Source organism: Rhineura floridana, chromosome 3, assembly GCF_030035675.1.
Source record: "Rhineura floridana isolate rRhiFlo1 chromosome 3, rRhiFlo1.hap2, whole genome shotgun sequence".
Classification (NCBI taxonomy): domain Eukaryota; kingdom Metazoa; phylum Chordata; class Lepidosauria; order Squamata; family Rhineuridae; genus Rhineura; species Rhineura floridana.
The window spans coordinates 5,611,136-5,632,193 of record NC_084482.1 but is presented as its reverse complement, the minus strand read 5'-3'; the positions used below and the strand labels follow the sequence as shown (position 1 = coordinate 5,632,193).

Sequence of the window (21,058 nt, the reverse complement as noted above, 5' to 3'; positions counted from 1 at the left end):
GATGAGAGAACTGAAAGAGTTTCTGTACATTGAGAGACTGGAAAAGATTTGGGCTCTTGAGCTCCCAAAGGAGACAGTTGGGGGAAGGATAGATTAAAGATCCTGATTACTGTGTCGCGAAACCAGCTGTGGGACTGTAATTTATCCTTTCTTGTTAGAAGATGCCTTATGCAATTAAGCATGCTGGAAATGAGTGTAGTGCTTTCCTCATATGGGGCACAATAAAATGAGGGATTTTGGAAAGGCAGGCTGGTGTCAGGGGCTGTGCTCCAGGAGAGCAAGGACTGCTATCCTCGATTAGGCAAGTGCAGGGTAAACAAAGGTGGATTGCTCTTCCAAGGGTGCATCTTGTTCTCTAGGGCAGTAGTTGGTTGGAGACCAAGGCTGAGTATCTGGTGGGTTCTTCCAGGTGGGGAAGGAGGGTGTGGCAAAGACGAGAGAGGTAGGATAAGATCACAAGGCAGGCTTTTGATGTGAGCTGCAGCACTGTGCAACCCAAGAAGGTTTTAGAGAGTTGGAAAGCTGCCACATGCTCATCCATAGCCAATCGGGACTGGAGGAAGGAAGGGCTAAGGTGCCCTCTGCAGTTTCTTCCTTCCAGGACCTGTCCCAGAGATCCCAGTTCAAATCTTGCTATAGGCAATTTTAAACAGGTACTGGAACTGGGTTTCAAAAAATGAGATGTGGAAAACTTGGGAATAATACGATGGCTATTAGGGGATGCAAGCTAACAGCCCAGTTCAGAATCCTTAAAAACCTCTTGTTGGCAAAAGCTGAGGATGAACACCTTAATGGTCCAACTCCGCAGATGAACCTGTTTCTCATGCTGTTGTGTTTGGGTGCGTGATCCAAGCTGTACTTCATCTGCACTAAGACTATAAATAAATATTGTTTGCCAAAGTTAGCCACAGCTTCTACAACATCAAAAGCCAAAATTATGCAAATGGCATATTTTCTCTTCTGTGTGTAATTTGTGCTGCAAGTTTTATTATTTTGCATAATTTTTCTGTTTCAACTATTCATGGGGAGAGGCAAGGAGAGATAGAGGGTACCAAAGCATCGCCCCTTGACCACAAGAAGTTGTAGGCTCAAAATGGATGATATGCTATATGTGAATTTATTCAATACTGTACGTTTGTTTTTAAATGCTGCTGAAAGCGGAGGGCGGGGGGCAGGTTTGAGGCCACTGCCCACAGGAAGGTGAGGTTTAACCTTGGTTCCAACTGCCCTCCCAGAGCTGCTATTTATCCCAGAAGCGCTGCATTGGTGTCAGTGACTCCTGCTTATATGTCATGTAACCTGCAAAAAAAGTGGGCTAAGTTCTGGATGCTGGTTTTGGTGTGTAAAGCCTTATATAGCTTGGGACCAGGATACTTGAAAGATAGTCTTAGCCCTTATATACCCAATCGATCACTGCACTGTGCAGTTGAGGGCCTCCTGCAGATACCATCTGATCATTAGGAGTTCTGTTCCAACCAACATAGGAAGCGGACCTTTAGTGTAGTGGCACCTACCCTTTGGAATTCTCTCTCCTTAAATATTAGACAAGCCTTTTAAGTAAAAACCTTATACCAGTCTGTGTCCATATTGGAATTACTTTTTAAGATGTTTTTGAAGATGTTTTTAATGTTTTATCACTGTTGTTCGCTGCCCAGAGTGGGATATAAATTTAATTAATAAATAAGTGTTGCCATTTGCAGTGCTGCCGTTCAGGGTTTCAACCTCTCCATCCCTCCTTCCTTCCCTCCCTGGTTTCTTTTTTTTCCTCCCAGCAGCCAGTCGGTATGCTGTGGCCAAGGCCAGTGCCAGAAGGTGGCCAGGTTGGACCTTGGCCAAGAGCCCCTGTGGCTCAGAGAGGCCCCTGAATGGCCCCTCCTTAAGGTGGGAGGGTAGCACTCCTGTGGGGTCAACTCCCAACCCTACTGTGGATTGCAAAAAGGGAGCTCCCAGGCAATCTGTCCATAAAGGAGGACAGGGCCTGGCAACCAAGAGGTCTTCTGTATCTTTAAAAGTTGTGCAGGAGGAAGGGAGAATTCCACCTTGTGGTTTTTCCCATGACAGGGTTGCAAGAACACCTGCACTTGGCTGACTTTCTCTTCTCCTAAAGATACAGAATCAGTCTCAGGCCCTGAGCCTGGTACCCCTAGTGCCTCTAGAACAGGAACAGCCACCCTGTCCCAAAGACAAGAAATCTTGATGCATTTGGCCTTTCTTGACTGACTCTTCTCCTTCCCCACCCCCAACAAATCTTTGTCCAGGCTCAGTATTGCAGCTCTCTGGAAGAGGAAGAAGGAAAAGAACTGAAGTTATTCTCCCAGCAACGAAAGCGAGAGAACCTTGGCCGCGGGACTGTCCGACTCTTCCCTGTCACCATCACTGGAGCTATTTGTGAGCAGGTATTGGGCCTCACTCTGTTGCTACCAGTGTCAGAATAGTTTGAGGACAGTGGGTTTTAAAACAGTTGGGAGACTGAAGAACAGAAAAGGTCTCAGAGCCAAGTTCAGAACTTTCAAACTTTATTTATATACAGTCATAGACCCAAATATCGATGTAGTGATATATATAGATGAAAAAAAAGATACAGTACAGGAAACAAAGTTAAATGCATATAAGAGAAATCTGTTTCTGCTGGGCCACATAAACAAATTTGGCAACTTGAAGGGTGTTCTCTTTATGAAATCCAGATAGCAAATAAATCATTTTGGCTTCAGGGGATTTATGAGTCGTTTTTAGCAATAGGTCGTTAAGATACTTAGAACGAATCTGTGAATACAAGGTGCATGAAAGCAAGCTGTGCTGGAGAGTTTCAATACCTGCACCACAGGGGCAGACACGCTGTTCATAGGGGATCCCCCTGAACCTCCCTTCCAGAAGCGCAGAGTATAGGGAGTTAAATCTAGCTTTAGAGAATGCCAAGCAGAATTTGGGTATTGTGAGATAATCTAAATAAGGACTGGACCTTTCAGGGAAAAAATGTAATTTCAAATACACTGGGGAGCATATTTTGGAAGCCAGAGAGAATGTAGATTGGTAATCAATATCCTTAATTCGTTGTCGTAACCTGGCTAAAGCGTCGCTTGGGGGGAGAGCTAGTAAATAATCCTTGGAAAGACCGATTTGTGATAATTTCATTTCCAGTTTATGATTCCATTTAGATACCGAGCTATCATTCCAGAATAGTGATAGTAAGCCAGAAGTATTGTTAGTTGATATTTTAAACCAATAGTTTACAGTCGCCAGCCATGCATGGCATTCCATTGAATTAAGCCCACATTCTAATGTAAGCGCAGCCGCAGGCGCGCATCTAGGGACACCTACCAAGCGTCGTAAAAAGGAAGAAAGGACTGCTTCAACTGTATGGTCCAAGCAATGTATCCAAATTGGAGCTCCATATAAAATTTGGGGGATGATTTTAGTTTTAAATATCTGGATGGCCGCAGGTATAAATTTTCCCCCTTTATAATAAAAATAGCGAATCAGACTATTTAAAGAATTCTTAATACTCCTTAGCATCGTTCTTATATGAAAAGAGCAATTCGTTGAAGAGTGGAAGGAGATGCCAAGGTATTTATAGTGGGCTACTTGTTCAATTGGATGTTTGTTAACTATCCATACTGGGGTGATTATTTGCTTGGAGAACACTAAATTTTTCATTTTATCGAAATTTATAGTAAGGTGGTTCTTTGTACAATAGGACATAAACGCCCTTAATGTACGTTTTAAGCCAACCTTCGATAATGAGAGAATCACAGCGTCATCCGCATATAGTAACAAAGGGCATCTCTTGTCCGCAATCTTGGGGGTGTGAAAGTCATGGGAGAGACAGTGTTCATTTAAGTCATTTAAAAATAGATTAAAAAGAAGAGGGGCAAGTACACATCCCTGTCTCACCCCTGTGGACGTGGGGATAGAGTTGGTTAGACCGCCCTCGTTTCCACAGCGTACACGAAGGGTAGTCTGTTGATGCAGATGGTACATCAGAAATAAAAGTCTTTTATCAATGGATGATTTGGATAGTTTAGACCACAGAATATCCCGAGGGATCGAGTCAAATGCGGCCTTTAGATCAATAAAGGCAACGTGTAAACCGTCGCCCTTCTGTTTGTTATACTTTTCTGCAAGATGTTGTAGGATAAGGCAGTGGTCTAACACAGATGAGCCTTTTCTGAAACCTGCCTGCTCGTTACCTAGTATATTTTGATCATCCATCCAATTCTGAAGCTTTACTTTCAAGTAAGACGTGTATAGTTTGGCAATTACTGATAAAAGACTGATAGGACGATAGTTAGAAGGATCCTCTCTGTCCCCCTTTTTAAAAATTGGAATGACTATTGCTTCTCGCCATGATGACGGAAACACACCCGATTCATTAAGTTTGGTAAAAAAATTTGCCAGGAGCGGAGCCCACCAGTCTGGAAAATTTTTTAGTAGTTCAGGAGGAATATTGTCTGTCCCTGGCGCTTTACCTGTTTTCATCCCAGCGATCAAAGTCCTAATTTCGGTTGGGGGCCAGGGCGTGAGCAAAGGAAGCTCAGGGGGTAGGAATGCATTTGTGGCCTTAAAGCTGTTATTGTTATAAAGGGTCATAAAGTGATCTTCCCAAGTATGAGCAGAAATATTATAGATAACTGGACGCGAAAGTTTAAAAGCACTAGAAATTATCGACCAGAAATTTTTTGAATTTTTGGTCCTAGATGCTCGAATGAGTTTATTCCACTCCTCTTTTTCTGCTAGGTTCTGTTTAGTAGCTAAAGTAGCCTTATATCTTCTTTTGATTAAATAATACAGTGGGGGGAGATGGTCCAGTTGTTGTTGGTGATATTGGAGGTAGACATTCGGTAGCTGGCGTTTAAGCAGTAAACAAACTTTGTCAAACCATTTGGGGCCCCAATTCCTACGTACCTTATGGGAAGTCGGCGCTAAACTCATTGTATTATTAAACAGATCAATTAAAGAAGCATATACATTAAGGAGTGCATCTAGAGAGTCTAGGTTCATTAGATGACTCCTAATGACCAATCCTTTTGAGGTTAGCAAAAAAGCTTCTATTTTGGAGGCTAATGAAGAAGTCCAGGAAAATCTCTTATATTGAAAATTGGGAAGGTTTACTTTATGATTAAAATTGGAAGTTAAGCGAAATCTCTCAGAAATACGGCATGAGAGACAAAGGGGCAAATGGTCACTGTTTAGTTTATTGCCGATGACGAATTTTTCTATCAAGGTAAGTAATTTGTTAGAGATTAATGCGTAATCGATAACACTGCTTCCCATCTTGGATATAAACGTATATTCCGCGTATTCATCAACCTGCTCAAGGCCATTTAGGATGGTCAGATGGTGAGTGGCTACAAAACGAGCTAAGCAAATTCCTCCAGTGTTAATTTTTTGATCTTTCGATTTCCTGGAGAGGGGGAAAGCAGAGTGATCGCATTCTTCACCCCGCCATAATTTAGAGGCGAGCAAAGCGTTATTATTGGGACATGTCCTTGCATTGAAATCGCCCATTAATATCAAATGTGCATGAGGATGGGCCATTTCTAACTCTAATATGTATTGATCTAACTCCTCCCAGCGCTTTTCTGTAGAGATATTCGTCGACATGGGAGATATATATACGTTAACAAGTAATAAAGAGATCATATCAAATGATAGTAGGGCTGCCATGACAAATGAGTCCAGGGGTTGAAGATAGGATGTTTGAATATTCAAAGAAGTAGAGAGAAAAATCGCCATACCCCCTTTTGCTCTGCCTTTCATTGAAGGTAACGCTGGAAGGTATGCAGTAGAAAATCCATTCAAATAGGGTTTGTAGGTAATCCAAGTCTCTTGAAGAAGGATGATATCAAAGTTCGAAAGATAAGTAATCCATTCCTGGTCAGTTGACTTGGTATTCCATCCTGCAATGTTCCACGAGAGTAAATGTAGAGAGGGAGTAGATGTAGGGGCCGACTTGGAAGTCTTAGGAGATGGGCAGAGAGCGATTGAGAGACTGGGAAGTATGTAATCAGGTGTTGTATGAGGTTGTCAATCAAGCTCCGTTATTTGGTTTAGAGAATCTGCATCATCGCTGAAAATTGCTCCATTATTGATAAGGATACGCTGTTTTGTATTGTAGTTGGTTATGGGAGCTGGCGATTTCGTTATCCTTGGCGGAGATCCAAGTTCATTGGGATACAGGAATCTTGATCTAACCCAATCCTCACCTGCTTGTAAGGGCGTGTTTGTTTTATAATTCCTTATACAACCCGCAAGAGTGCTTTGTTGAGGGCGTTCTAGCTTTGATAGGTTGGTGAGAGGCGACGCTTCTGCTGTTGTTTTAGATGGTGGCAACGTTCTAAGTCGATGTATCAATCGTTGAAGCCTGTTGATTAGCGACATTCTTTCTGGTTCGGGTAGTGTGGAATATAATTCCGCGAGCTGGCTTTCCTCAGGTTCCAATTCCTGAAGTATTGCCAGCGATGATTGAGAATAATTTCTCTTCTCATGCTGGGTCGTTGCTTCAGAGGTAAGCTCACATACAGACGGTGAGTAAATAGTATTGTTTGTTTTGGAAGCAGGTGACAAAAAACTGCTGTGCATAAATTGCGTGGAAGGTATTACCAGCGGAGTAGGAGGAGACGCGTCTATATAAAATCTCTGCACAGAGAAGCCCATTTTGGCCAGAGGATTCTTTAGATGGAGAATTTGATTGACTACATCGCAAGAGTGGCAAGTAATAATCACCCGTCTTTCATAAGGAGTGTAAGATAATATTTTCATGGATCTTATAAAACTCATACGTCTGGGGGCACCCATGGCCTTTCCGATGCAAACATCCAAATAGGGAATGCTTGGTAACAAGTTATATCGTCCATGATTTGTTGATTTATAAGATACAGCCAGTTTGTCAGTCTGCAAAATTAGTTTCAGTGGAGCTGATAGATTGCCATTAGAGTAGTGGTTCACTGTCATCAGAGGAAGTTGGTAGCCACTTTTGGGCAAGACGGTAATCTCTCCCTCCTCGTTCTGGAGGTTAGAGGTCCATAAGTTTGGTTTTGGGTGAGAGAAGGAGGAATTTGAGTTAGAGCAATTTCTCCTGTTTTTCTTAGGCATTTGTTTAACAGAAGTCAGCAGTTTTGAAGATCCAGCAGTCTGAACAGAGGGTTATAGTTCATCTTTTTAGAGAAGTCCGTTTTGGGGTTTTTAATATTTTTAGGTTTCTTCATGTGTCCTGTAGTAACTGAATTTCTTTTAGATCTTTTCTTGTGGGTGTACTTCCCAGAAGAGTTGGAGGAGTCGATCGAGTCGCCCAGTTGTACAGAAGTAAGAGAGCGAAATGACTGTCCCAGTGTATTGAGTAACTTATTAGTTTCCGAGATGTAGTTTTTGACAAGTTTTAATTCGTCAAGTAGAAATGTGTGCTCTGTCTGTACATCGTTCTGCTCAGGGAGAGGCTGTTCCTTCCTCTTCTCAGAGAGTGGCGTCATGTGCCCATTTGGTAGATGGAGGGAATCAATAGTTAGAAATGTTGAGGGAAGTGTTTCATTACAGGAGTTAAGTGAGTTGTTAAAACCAGCGTCCTGCAATTCCTCAGTAAGATTTTTGGCAGGGGAGGGCTTCATAGAGGATTTAACCGAAAGCGGGTGTTCTAACGTCCAGTCGAGGATATTGGCTGACGGTGTATTTAGCTGCACTCTTAAAGGTGACTGCAGAGTTACTGAGGAAGAGTCATGGGCATATGGGAAGAAACTTGTGATTTTAGGTTGTAAAGTTCTTGTCGTTCGAACATCCTCTGAGGAAACTGCCTGCTGCAGTGGATTACTCCTTGTTGTTACCATTTGGTGATTCACAGCCCAGAAAGCTAAGTAGTAAAGTTTGCCAACTCCTAAATTCAGGGAGTAGTCTCGTAATATCCAGTTCGGTATACACAAATAACTATGCAGATAACTGCATGAGTTGCAGTCTGTGTTTAAGTCAGGGTTGGTAAGTTGTACTGTCAGGCTTGAAAGTCGTAAAACAATAAAACACTAAAACTGTCTCTAAGATTAGTATCCAATACTCCGTAAGGGGAAAGGAGTAGGAGCCAGGTAATTTTGGAGTTATAGCCGCAATAAAAACCTCCTCTTGACGGCTTAGCGCTCCATTAATCTTTTTGTAAAACTTTACTGAAAAGGTTTAAAAATTTAAAAGTTTAAAACAAACAATTTAACACGAAATGAGCAGACACTCAAGAAGACATCTTACCGGAAAGGGAATCAAACCGCTTATTAGTCTTTAAAGTACCCCCCCAGAGCCAAGTTATAGATGTCTGGCAGAAGCCCTGGGTCTGGGAGCCCAGTTCACTGCTGAAAAGCAACCATGGGGAGGGGGTGATTTTGGGGAAGAGAGGAGAAGTGGCAAGGTGGGAGAAATGTGCCTAATCCTTTCCCTGTCTACCACTTCTCCCCCTGCCCTCTACCACCATGGCCAACTTTCCCGAGCTAACATTCCCAGACAAGTGGTGGCTGAGGGGAGAGCAGGGAAGAAGAGATCACTCCTCCCCTCCAAATTGCGGCCTCCTCCTTCCCCCTGCCGCTTCACCAAATCAAAATCTTCCCCCAAATGTCTAGCTTAGGCCTTGCAACAGCAGCCCAGGATTTAAAAGGTGGAGAGTGGAAGCCATTGTAAACTACTGTTGGCTTCTTAAATCCACTCTGCTGATCCTGGACTTGAATCTAGGAGTTCATAAGGTATCAGTTGGGTTTCATAATTAGATCCACACATTGGCCCAGTTTGTGTGGTGTGGATACAGCTGAAAAGCTTTTCTTGGTTCTCAGGACCTGCATCTCATTGATAATGTATGCAAACACTACTTAGGTGGTTCTCTTGATTTACGTTGTTCCTTCCCATGCCAGTAGTACTGATGCCATTGGGAACTCTGTGGAAGTGGGGCTTGCATAAGTTGCTGTTTGGATGCTGAGGCTGTTTCACTGGTAGTTGAATCCGGGTTGTGAACTGTTGGCAAGGACAAGGAATTTCAGGGTGATTCCAGGACACACCCTTCCTTACTATTTCAGGTCATTGTCTGTTGGTTAGGAACTCCATTCTCCACCCATTTCTGCATGTCGGAGATAACAACTCTGCTATTGTTAGCATGGCTCTGATTCATACAGGAAGCTGGGAACAAGGCTCCGTGGTGAGAATCTTCTGGAAGAGTGTGGCAGCTAGCCCTTCTGACAGCTACTACAGTCACCTGTGGAAAGCCTCCTTCTAGCCCTCTGCTAGTGCTGCTGCCACTTCTTTCCTTGCTCACCCTTCCTCCAGTAGCACTTGGAGTTTTCCCTACAGGCTACAGATGGGGTAGGAGTGCCAAAGCTCTGTGGCAAGGGCATGCACTGTGCATGTAGAAGGTTCCAGCTTCTTTCTGCAACCCCATTTAGAAGGGCTGGAAGAGACCTCCGGCAGAGACCTAGCTGCCAACCAGGATGATTGTGGGATCACCACTTCCACCTGTTCTTATCTTAAACATCTAAGCTTTACATAGAATTGTCACAGATGGTGCTTTTTTCATTTCATGGCCATGTGGGGAACCCCTGTTTTTCTATACTCATCCATATATATCTACACCTGTATTTCTAATATTCATTTGCCAACTGAGAATAATGCTTCATGCATCATCAGGTGAAAGCTTTTATGCCACAAAAAATATTTTCATTCTGAAGGAGCCACAAGACTCTTTTTCTTTCTGCCCCTCAAGATATGCAGTGCTAGGTTAGATGGATTGATGATATGACTTGTGAATTTTTAGCTGAGGCCCAAACTAAATGTGACATTATTCGTGCTTTTAAAAGATACACTTAAGCTGGTTTGTATTTTGAAGAAAAATTCAGCTGTTGTTCCTGTTCCAGAAGTTGCTCCTGTTCCAGAAGTTGCTCCTGTTCCAGCTGTTGTTCCAGAAGTTGCTCCTGTTCCAGATTGGGACCCCACACTAATTCCTGCTGCAAAATTGTTCCCTCCCTGGCTGTTTGCAATAAACAGCATCTTGGAGGATAAATAGCAGCCAAGAGGGAGCGATTCCTCAGCAGGAAATCAGTGCAGGGCCTTGATCTGAATCAAGATCATGTTCTGGATCAGAACTCCACAACTTTGTTCTCTTCAAAAGTGGGTAGCTCTCCACATTATTCACGCTTTGCATGGAGTTTGGCCCTGTGATGACATTTGAACCGAAGACCTCCTATTGTGCAATGCTCATGCTATTAGCCATTATACTACATGCACTCTCACAGTGTTTATACAATAAGCAACCTGGTGCCCTCCAGATGTTTTGGACTACAAATAGCATCAGCCCCAGCTAGTATGGTTGCTGGGAATTGTAGCGCAAAACATCTGGAGGGCACCAGATTGGTGAAGGCTGCAGTAGTCAGTGTGTTGTGGCTACTGGAATCTGTGCACGCACGCACACACCAGTGGTGCCTGTCTTAGTTATAAGCACGCCCCTAAGAAAGTCCTGAAAGTTATATTTTATTTGCCCTCTGTGATGTACTGGAAGGGTTGGTTTCTAAAAACGTGGAAGAGGAAATATGTGGGCCATGAGCTACACTCCATACGGACATTTTGGATTTTGGCTCCAGATTGAGAGGAGAGTTTTGGAAAGGTTAAAAACATGGGGTTGGTGGTACAAAGTCTGGATGTTGGCATTAGCAGAGAAACTCACCATATCTAACAGAATACCTCATGGAATTACGAAGAAGGGCGTATTTTTGGAAACTTGATATCCGCTATTGACTGCTGTTGTAAAACAGTGTGCTTCTATAGTCCCACCAGCCGCTCACAGCTCTTGTTGTCAAGGAGTACTATGTGGCCCCTTGGATAAGTACAGTTTAATTGTGTGGCCCCTTGGGTAAGTACAGTTTAATTGTTCTCGGGCGACATCAGTCATCATTCCTCAGTACTTGGCAGTTTAATAATAACGTTTATGCCATGGGAATTGCTGTATTGTTATATTTATGTTATTGACTTATATAAATGTTTAAAAAATTCAATAAAGAATTTTTTTCCCCACCAAAACAAAAAGCAAAAGCATAGGGTTGGATCAGGCTTCAATCTGTATGTCCCAATACTGGACAGTCCCAGGAAATGCAGAGCCAACCTATCTGGCTCTTAAGAGTTAGGGTTTTTGCAAAAGCCAGGTCAGGACTGGATATGGATCTGGTGGTTTGGGGTGGATTTGGACTGCCAAGGTCAGCTACCCTAGAGAAATAAGTTGGTGGAGCAACAGCGACATCTAGTACCCAGATGAGGTACTTTGGCTTCATTTATATGCCTCTCTAGATAATTAATACAAAAATCCAAACCCTCCACTGTTCTCTTTATTTAAAACATGTTAATTGCCTTTCAGTGAAAATGCTAAAATGAAACAAGTTACGAAAAACTTAAGAAAAAACAACTATACGCAAAAGCAAAAGAGCAGCAACCATGTCATTTCAGAGCATGCTCACCCTCATAAGCTGCCTGGGGAAACCAAACTGTTTTTGTGAGCAGTCTCAGCAGAGAGGTGGCTAGCAGTTTCCTGACAGAGGGCCACAATTTTGGTGACACTCCTGAGGAGACCCTGCTCTGAGTCTTAGAAGATCTTACTTCCCTAGAAGAAAGGACTTGGAGCAAGGCCTCAGGTCTGGCAAGGTTTATGTAGGAGAAGCCACTGCCACAGTTGGGGCCTAGCCTGTGATTATGGCCCTATAGTTAATAAGCAGCACCTCGAATTAAGTCTAGAAAGGAACAGGTGGCCAGTGCAGTAGACAGTTTTGATTTAAAGCAGGAATGGGAAGCCTGCAGCCTTCCAGATGTTGCTGGATTACAGCTCACATCACCATTGGCCATTCTGGCTGGGGCTGATGGGTCTTGGATGCCACAGGATCTCCATCACAAAATCATAGAATAGTAGAATTGGACCTATAAGACCATCGAGCCCTACCCCAGCTTAATGCAGGAATCCATCCTTGGTTTAAAAAAAATATTCAGAACTATGCACTGATTACACGGAGAGCAAATGACTGGAGATGCCCAGTGTGCCTCCATCTGCAGTATGGAAATAGTAATATTGAAGTCAATTCAAGTCACATTCCTGAAATAATGTATTCATGGTAATGGTGGGGTTTGCTCTCTGATTCCATTCCATTTTTCAATTCTTCAAATGGGCTGCCAGTTGCTATTCGCTATAAATTGTGTTCCGCTAATTATCACAATTCCGGGTTCTCTCTCTTTTTATTTTTTCTGAAAAATTAGTTAATTTTCTCAGTTATTATGCTGCTGTATATTTATATAATATATACAGCAGCAGCAGATTACAAAAATAGTTATGTAAATAATTATGTAATTCTCACTGTGGATTTTTTTAAAAAATTATGCTGTCGCTAACAGCTGCAAACGTGCAAAGAGTGGGAGCCTGTTCGATGATGAGACGAACTTGTGGATTATCCCAGAATTCAATACCAAATCCGATTTTGCGAATATTCTACATCATCCCTAATGCATGGTGCTTCCAACATTTTGCAAAGTGCTGCATAAGTATTAAGTATCTGTGCCAAAAGCCTTCAAAAGCCAATGGATTGTATGAAACTCTCTCATATCTGGAATTTACCTTCAAACTGTACTTGCATGAAACAGATATTTACCTATTATGCTGCCTATATCATTTTGTTTTCAGTTGTTATTTTGGTTTGTAACTTCATGGGTATTTGTACGGACTGTTGAAAATAAATAAACATTAATTAGTGAGTATTAAAGTGCTCTTAACTTGTTCTTTACTCGGCAGTGCGGGAAGCAGATATGCGGTGGGGACATTGCGGTCTTTGCCAGCCGGGCAGGGCATGGCGCCTGCTGGCACCCACAGTGCTTTGTTTGCACCACCTGCCGGGAGCTCCTTGTGGACCTCATCTACTTCTACCAGGATGGCAAGATCTACTGTGGGCGGCATCACGCTGAGCACCTCAAACCGCGCTGTGAGGCCTGTGATGAGGTAAGGATTTGTGCCAGATGCTCTAAATGCGGCGTCTGTGCACGTAAATGCTTTCTCAGAGGGGGTGGCAGAGGGGATATCTTTTGTTTTCCATGCCACAAGGTTTCGCAGCTGAGATCATTTCTCTAAACCGGGCACCAGAGCGTATTCTTTGTGACAGAAGTTGCTCATACTGAGTTTTGCTGAGTCAAGAAGCAAATTTCTATTTCATTTTTCTATTTAATGCAGCATGCAAGGGCTTTGTGTTGGAAAATTTAACTAGGGGAACGGGGGTTACGATTTGTTTTCAATTTAAAAAGCAGCAAGTGGGCACTGGGTCCCCACCCCAGGATGTCATTAGTTGTTATGAAGACTGGAAGGAAAGACAGGCCCATCCCTGGCCTATTGAGTACATCAGTATATATACAAGTGGCTGCAGACAGAGGGCAAGGAGGAATGAGTGTCTTTCCATTAGGGGTTTTTGTAAGATAGCCTTTTTTACAGTTTGGGCCAAATTGTTTTTTTTTTTAAATGTATTTATTTATTTTCAGCATTTATATGCCACCCCGTTATTGATTTATATGAAATAAAACACAAAATCATAAAATGAAAAGTACATCTTCCCACAAGATGTAGTGATGGCCGCAAGCGTGGATGGCTTTAGAAGAGGTTTAAACCAATTTCAGGAGGGTAAAGCTGCCAACAATCATGTTCTGCCGCCACTGTAGGAGGCAGAGTGCCTCTGGATGCCAATTGCCGGAAACCCCAAGCAGGAAGAGTGCTGTTGTGCTCACGTCCTGCTTTGGGGCTTCCCAGAGGCATCTCACTGGCCAGGGGGAGAACAGGATGCTAGACTAAGTGGGCCACTGGCTCTCCTTATACTTCAAACTAAATAAACTCCATGTGACAGGAGCTGGCATGTATTTATTCACATGTCTGTCCTGGACGTGTATGAAGGGAGCTGGGGCCTGATTTTTACAAAGGGGGCATGCAGGCAGCGGGGGGCGGGGCGGAGCTAAACCCCCCATGCTACATCACCCACACCCCAGGCACTTTTCTCTCCGCCTAGTTCTAATACCTGAAGGACCACCTGCACCCATTTGAACCTGCCCAGGCCTTCAGGTCAGCCTCAGAGGGCCCTGTTTGTGGATCTGCCAGATATTGACATTTCAACCAACCAGCAAGCAAGGAGAACAATGACATAACACAGCAGGGAGGAAAGTGGCTGCCTTCAGCTTTGCCATGTGCCCCTTTTGATGTAAAGAGCAGACCCCCCCCCAATAAATGAACGAGGCAAACGCATGTGTTGACATTGTTGCTGCTGCCATCACATTTCTTTTGGCCCTTAGAGAAGTCCTGGTATAAAACCCAAGTTCTCAAAAGACAGCGTCTCTTAAACATCACAAAATCAAGTCTAGCCTAAACCTAGGAAAGAACCCAGTACTGGGCAGTGTGGTGGGGTGGAGCCACCGTCCCAGCACCGGCGTCGCTGCAGCTCACCTGGATGGGGCAGGGCATCCGTACAGCTCCAAACACAGTGCCGCCACGTCCCATCCAGGTGAGCTGCAGCGACAGTGGTGCTGGGACGGTGGCTCCACCCCACCACACCAACTGCTACTGTAGGAACCTTTTTGGTTTACCCAACCAGTATCTACAACCTGCTGTGCCATTCTATGACACACACACACACCAGCTCCCACCTCAGTTTGCTGTTTCACCTCCAGCCTGAGGTTGCTGGGCCTACAGAAGTCCTCCTCTAGAGAGTCTCAAGCATCACTCTGTTTTGTGGCAGTTCTATCCTAGGTCTGTGAGGTGCAGGGCCAGCACCAAGCATGACTAGGCCCTTGGGCACCAGCCTGCTCTTTGCCTGCAGCACCTTACGCCCCAACACTCCCCCCAGATGCAGGTGGTGTGTGCCTTAAATAAGCCTTGGGAACTCCCGCTGTGTGATCCACAGTAGTGTTGGGTCGATAGGTTCCACAACCCAACACTAGCACAGATTGTGGAGTAGGAGCTCCACATTCCTACCCTAAGGAGAGGCCCTTCACCAGAGCCCAACCTAGCCACCTGCTGGTGCTGGGCCTAGCAAAGCGGGGATCATGAGAAAGAAAGGGCCTTTTCAGTGGTGGCTCCACACCTTTTGAGCTCTCTCCTAGTAAAGCTGCTGCTGGCGGCTACACTTCGGGCTTTTTGGAAGGCCTTATAGGCTCATTTGTTTTAGTTGGCGTTCCCTAGAGTAATTTTTGTCATGCTGTCTTGATGGAGTATCGTTACTTTATTTGAAATTCCGAGTCTGTTTTTACTTCTATCAATCTTTTATTCTTGATTTTAGTAAAATTTATCTCTTTTTTATATACACAGTTTTTATTGTTGTAAGCTGCTTTGGCTGGGCTTGCCCAGAAAAGTGGCATATAAATATTTTAAAATTAATAATAAATGACTATGGGGAGCTAGAGGGAAAGATGTGTGGATTTCAGGGACGATCTCATTCCAAAAGTCCCTTTGCAGAGCAGATTCTACATGGTCAGAAAAAGCACTTGGTAAAGCTCTCCTGGGACCTCATGAACAGGCTGTAACTGCCATGTGTCAAGTCTCAGAGGGAATTTTCAGATTGGCTTTACGTCATTGGGCTTCCCCCCCCCTTAATTTTCACCTTTTCCTCTTGCTCGCTTGTTTGAGTTACTCAGTGTTGTCTGCCCTGCAGTGTATTGTTGTGCTGTATGTGTTTTATGTGGGATGATTGGGGTGGGGTGGGGAGAACTCCCAACAAGGGGCTACAGTTACTTACTCTTCTGTTACCTCCCTCCCCGCCCCGACAGATTATCTTTGCGGATGAGTGCACAGAGGCTGAAGGCCGCCACTGGCACATGCGCCATTTCTGCTGCTTTGAGTGTGAGGAGGCGCTGGGTGGGCAACGGTACATCATGCGCCAGAGCCGCCCCTACTGCTGCCGCTGCTATGAGAGCCTCTATGCAGAGTACTGTGATGCCTGTGGAGAGCACATTGGTATGGAGACCCAGAGCCATCTTCCAAAGTTCTGAAGGGATTGTAGGCAGGGAAAGTCTTCCGAGGACCCTAAGTCTCATCTCAAAGACTAGATTGGTCTGGGAGCACCTAACCCTGGGGAAGATAAGAAGATGTGGCCCTGGTGTCAGTGCCTAGATGGGAGACCATTTTATGCACTCTGAGGCCCAAACTGCACATTATATTGAATGTATGCCAATTACAGCTTGGGGGCAGGGGCTGGTTTTCATCAAAAAGATGTTCCAGGAGAAAAGGTTTTGTTTGTTTTTTAAAAAAACTCCCTGTGCATCACAGTCCTGAACCAGATTTGGATCACCTGGGACTACTATTTAAGAAAATTAAGAAAAGTTACATCCAATTATGCATTGAATGTAATGTGGAAATTTGATCCCCTTCTAAAGGAACAGTGTGATGAATGTCCTTCCATTTCCAGTGTGTGGCCTGTGAATGCCCCTGCTCAAAAGCACCTATAAGAGGGAGGGACCAGCAGGCTTGGGGGATCCCCACAGTTTGCACAAGTAAAAAAGGTTTTTTGGGGGAAATCTAAGGGGGGACCCCCAAAACCATCCTGGATGGGCTTGATGGCCAGAGAATATTTAGTGATTGTAGGGACAAGTGTGATGCCTGTGGGGGCATGTTGGTATGGAGACTAGATATGGAGGAGAAATTTGATTCAGTTTACATTTAAAGGTAAAGCTACCTGACTCGCACTTTCCCCAACAGTATGTGAACGGAGACACAGCCACACATCACAGCGTGCCCTTCTCCACATTTTGCAGTGCAGTTCTCCAGCCAAGTAATATTTACAAAAATGCTTTAGTCAGAATTGTTTTGTGAAAATGTATGTATTAGGAGAAATTCACACTAAAATCTAATTAATTTTCATGAGGTCTTTTTTTAAAAATGCAACGTAATGTGAAGAACTGAAAAATGAGAAACTAAGAGAAACCAGAATTGTCCGACTTGCCCATCCCTAACAGAGGCCTGGAGCTCTCTTGAATAAATGTCAGTGTTCTTGTCTGCCGCTCTGGGCTCCTTCCAGGAGGAAGGGCGGGATATACATTGATAAATAAATGCAAAGCAAATGCAGCGTCAAAAATTTTAATTGAGCATTATTTGGCTTCCAGAATTAAGGTTTCCAGATAGATTTTCAAATAAATACACCTTTTTTTTTTTGCAAGAATGGGATTATAGGTGAGAAGGGCACTGGGCTGAAACAGGGTTCTCCAGCCATTTCTCCACCAGCCAAGGGTGAGCGGGCATTTGGTTTTATTGGTGTGTTTGTGTGTTTTAAAATGAATGCTAAGATTCTCAACTTATTGATCAAAGAAAGGCTAGTCTCTAGAACATGATTTCTGTGCCATGGCTCAGTCCTAGAAAGGTGTATTTTCACAGAGTTCTTCTTAGCACTGAAAAAGTCTATTTGTGCTATTGGGAAGCAGCACAGCCAGTTTCCATACATCTGGAATTGGGGGAAAGCTTCCAGGCCAGAGGAGGCATGATCCCCAGGGACACTCTGAGCCCAAGAACTTGTGTACAGAAATGACACGCTGGCCTCTGTCCTACAGTCTGGCTTTGTCCCTTCCCTTTAGGCATTGACCAGGGCCAGATGACCTACGAGGGCCAACATTGGCATGCCACTGACGCTTGTTTCAGCTGCTCCCGCTGTCACCAGCCCTTGCTGGGAAAGCCTTTCCTGCCGAAGCAGGGCCAGATCTACTGTTCTCGGGCCTGCAGCCTGGGCGAAGACCCTAACGGCTCGGACTCCTGTGACTCGGCCTTCCAAAGCGCCCGTTCCCAAGACTCTCGACGAGCCAGCTGGCAGCAACGGCGGGTCCAGGCCCAGCACTCACCACTCTCCCATGTCGCCCGTTCCCTTTCCTTCAGAGGGCAGCCGGCACCACCTAACTCCTCAGCCCCAAGGATCCGAAGGAGCTGGAGTGGATTGTCTGGAGCTGAGGAGGAGATGCCCACAGAAACGGAGTTGCTCTCGGATCCAGAGAGTGATGGTTCATGCTGCAGCCAGAGTTGTGAGGAGCCAGTAAAATGTACTTCTCGGGGTACTTCTACTTGCCCACCACCAGCTGCTGACCAGGAGTCAGGAAAAGGTGAAGTAGAACCAAATCTGTTGATGAATTGGGGAGAAAATCTGGCAGCATATGACCATTGCAGACTAATGGGGTCATTGGGGAAGGCTACTGCCTTTGGGGTTTGGGCCGCTTTCTCTCTCTCACTGTCTTGTTTCTCCCCTAGGGACTGAGATCCGGACACGTTTCCAACGCACTTCCCCCTTGCGCCATTCCATGCCGGAGTTGGGTATCCCCCCCTCCAAAATCCCCAATTGGAGCAGCAGTTCAGCTTCCAAACTCCAAGCATCTGCCCAGCCACGACCCAGTGAGGGAATGGACCTGGGAACAGGAAGTTTTGCCCGGGGAGGGGCACCCCGCGTGAGCTTCCGAGAACCTCTAGTCTCGGGAGAGCCAAGTACTCCTTGTCTCGAGCAGACCTCCGTGAACACCCAGCTGCTGCAGAGCAGAGGGGCTAGCCGAGGACACCCTTGCTCCACCTCAGACAACTCCCTCAACCTAGGGAGCCTGGGCTGGAGACCGAGAAAAAGCACAGGGGAGGGGAGGCGAGGAAACCTCTCCTACTCAGCTTCTGAGGGGGCTTTTCCTGCCTGGCACCGACGTTATCCACCCCGGGGATGGGACTTCAGCTCTTCTGATTCCTCCGATTCCTCCTCAGAGGAGGAAGGCTATTTTCTGGGGGAGCTTATACCCCTGCCCCCCCATTTACGAGGTGGAGCTAGCCCCAAAGAGCCTTCACCATCCACTGACTCTACATGTAAGCAGCAGCGCCGAAGACTGCGGGTTGTCCGGGACAAGAATTGCGTTGTGGCATAATAAACCTGACCTTCACCTCCTGGACTTTGGCCATAATGATCCATCTATGAATGATCTAGGAATTTTGGTCCTAGACCATCCTTTGCTAGGGTAAGGGTGTGGGTATGTGCTCTGAAATTAGGCATGGAGCTAATGACCATTGTTTTTTCCATTACTGCTTTGACTCGTGACCCCATGCCAGGGATCCTCATCAGGTGACCTCTCCATCACAGCTGTTGACCTTTTCTAACCTTTTCTCAGGGACACTTGAGCACTGGCTTTTCTGTGGTGACCTTTGATCTTTAGATTTGACCATTCTGTGAAGAATCTTAACTCCCATCTGTGGTGGTCTTTGAACTTTGGTTGTTTTTTCTTTTCCATTGTGGCCTTTTGACCTCTCAACTGTGACCTTTTTGAACACTGAACCCTTTTTGTCTCAAACCTTTGGTGTGATGATCTTTTAAACCTCTGCACTGTGCCCTATAAACTTCAAACTGCAATTTCTAACCTGGGAACCCTTGAACTTTGGTTTTGACCTTTCCATTGTGACCTTTGAACCTCTATCACCTATCCTAGGTGACTCTTTTTGAAAGTATTCAGGTCGCCATTAACCAGAGCTTGGAAAAGTTACTTTTTTGAACTACAACTCCCATCAGCCCCAGCGAGCATGGCCACTGGATTGGGCTGATGGGAGTTGTAGTTCAAAAAGGTAACTTTTCCAAGCTCTGTAACAAGGTTGCATGGTTTCAAGCTTTGAAGTGTGTTTCTGTATAGACGAGGTGTTTGTATGTATGTGTCAGGGTGGGGTTGAACTCCCTTTTCCAGCTGGTGCAGGTTCTCAATCGATTATGGCCACAAGGTGTCCTTTATAGGGCAGAGCCTGCAATAGTCTTTTTTAATCCACCTCAAACTACTTGTCCCCTTTTCCTTGCCCTTTCTTCCTGCACTGTGTGCATCTCTCAAGTCCTCAATTTTAAAATTTTGTTTTTCTAATTAAGGGTTTAATTTAATTGAAATTTAAATAAAATATATGAAAAGACATTTGTGCTGCAGTAGATCATTACAGGGTGCTGTGCCTAAATAAACAAAGTGGAAGGGTTTGCAGGGAACAAGTGGATCGATTCTGTTTGTTGGTTGGGAGCATTGAAGGAAGTGGGCATTGCGTGCTGGAACTTTGTCAGGCAATTGTGCAGTATGCTCAGAATGCTTGGTGGAAGGATTCTCACCTTACAGTAATGGCCTAGCACAGTGAAAGGGGGGATACAGTAACTTGTTGACCTATCTCATTTTGAACCAAGGAGGAAATGACAATATACTTCAGTGGACTTGGAAAACAGAATTTTTACTAGCTTGCTAACCAAAGCACTAGAAGCCAGCCCACCATAAAATTTAATTATGATTTGCCCTGTCCCCCCAAATCATGTAGTAGGGTACTATAAACACATTTTATTTCCATCCACTTCTTCCAAAGGTACTTCCTTCACTAGTGCACACGAATGTAGAGGAAAGCAGCTGCTTTTGGAGATTTCAGTTGGCAGGGGTCATACATTTTTGAGTTCACCTTTGTAGGCATGTGAGACCTTGGTGAGTCATTGTGTTTCATAGAACATGGCCCACTCGGTGCACTTACAGAAGTACAGAATACATACAGCCCTGATGACCCTGCAAGACTAAAGGACACACTGATGTTTTCTGATGGTTTCATTGTTACCACAGAATAACTAAGTGAAGGCTTGTGCCTAGTTGTGTAGTGGAGATTTTGTGTACACAGTATTTACGTGCACACAAAACACCCACATTCATGTTTAAGGATAAAAATAAAGTGCAACTTAATTGTTTCTACTGCACTTATTCATGTAGCAGGGTTAAACTTAATATAGCCAAGATCTGCTATTAAATTAGACTTCTCCTCCAGAGAGAATTTCCCTCCCTCCAGTGAGCCAGCCCTTTATTATTTATGCTCCTACACAATATACACATCTTAACTGTATCTCACAATGCACATTACCAGCATAGGTGCTTCAGGAGCTGTGCTGAATCCCAACAAAGTTGTCGTGCTTCGATTTTTCTCCATTCTATTTGAGTGTATTTTGTTACCTCATTTGTACCCTGTCCCTTCATGTCCGTTAAAAGAGCCTATATGAAGGCATCATCCCAATTTTATCTTCCAATAAATAAAGGAGTGGATTAAGGGGGG

General features: G+C 44.5%; 1 protein-coding gene across 2 annotated transcripts in view; it reads left to right on the top strand.

The window, feature by feature from the left end:
• Nucleotides 1-19,898, top strand: part of PRICKLE3 (prickle planar cell polarity protein 3) — a 47,018-nt gene extending 27,120 nt beyond the window's left edge. For both annotated transcript variants that reach the window (XM_061614082.1, XM_061614081.1), the window contains exons 5-9: nt 2,259-2,396; nt 12,773-12,976; nt 15,775-15,961; nt 17,572-18,087; nt 18,233-19,898. In XM_061614082.1, the coding sequence (XP_061470066.1) occupies nt 2,259-2,396; nt 12,773-12,976; nt 15,775-15,961; nt 17,572-18,087; nt 18,233-18,882 (1,695 nt within the window). In that variant the 3' untranslated portion in view covers nt 18,883-19,898. The remainder of the gene's footprint in view (nt 1-2,258; nt 2,397-12,772; nt 12,977-15,774; nt 15,962-17,571; nt 18,088-18,232) is intronic.
• Nucleotides 19,899-21,058: the final 1,160 nt, after the last annotated feature.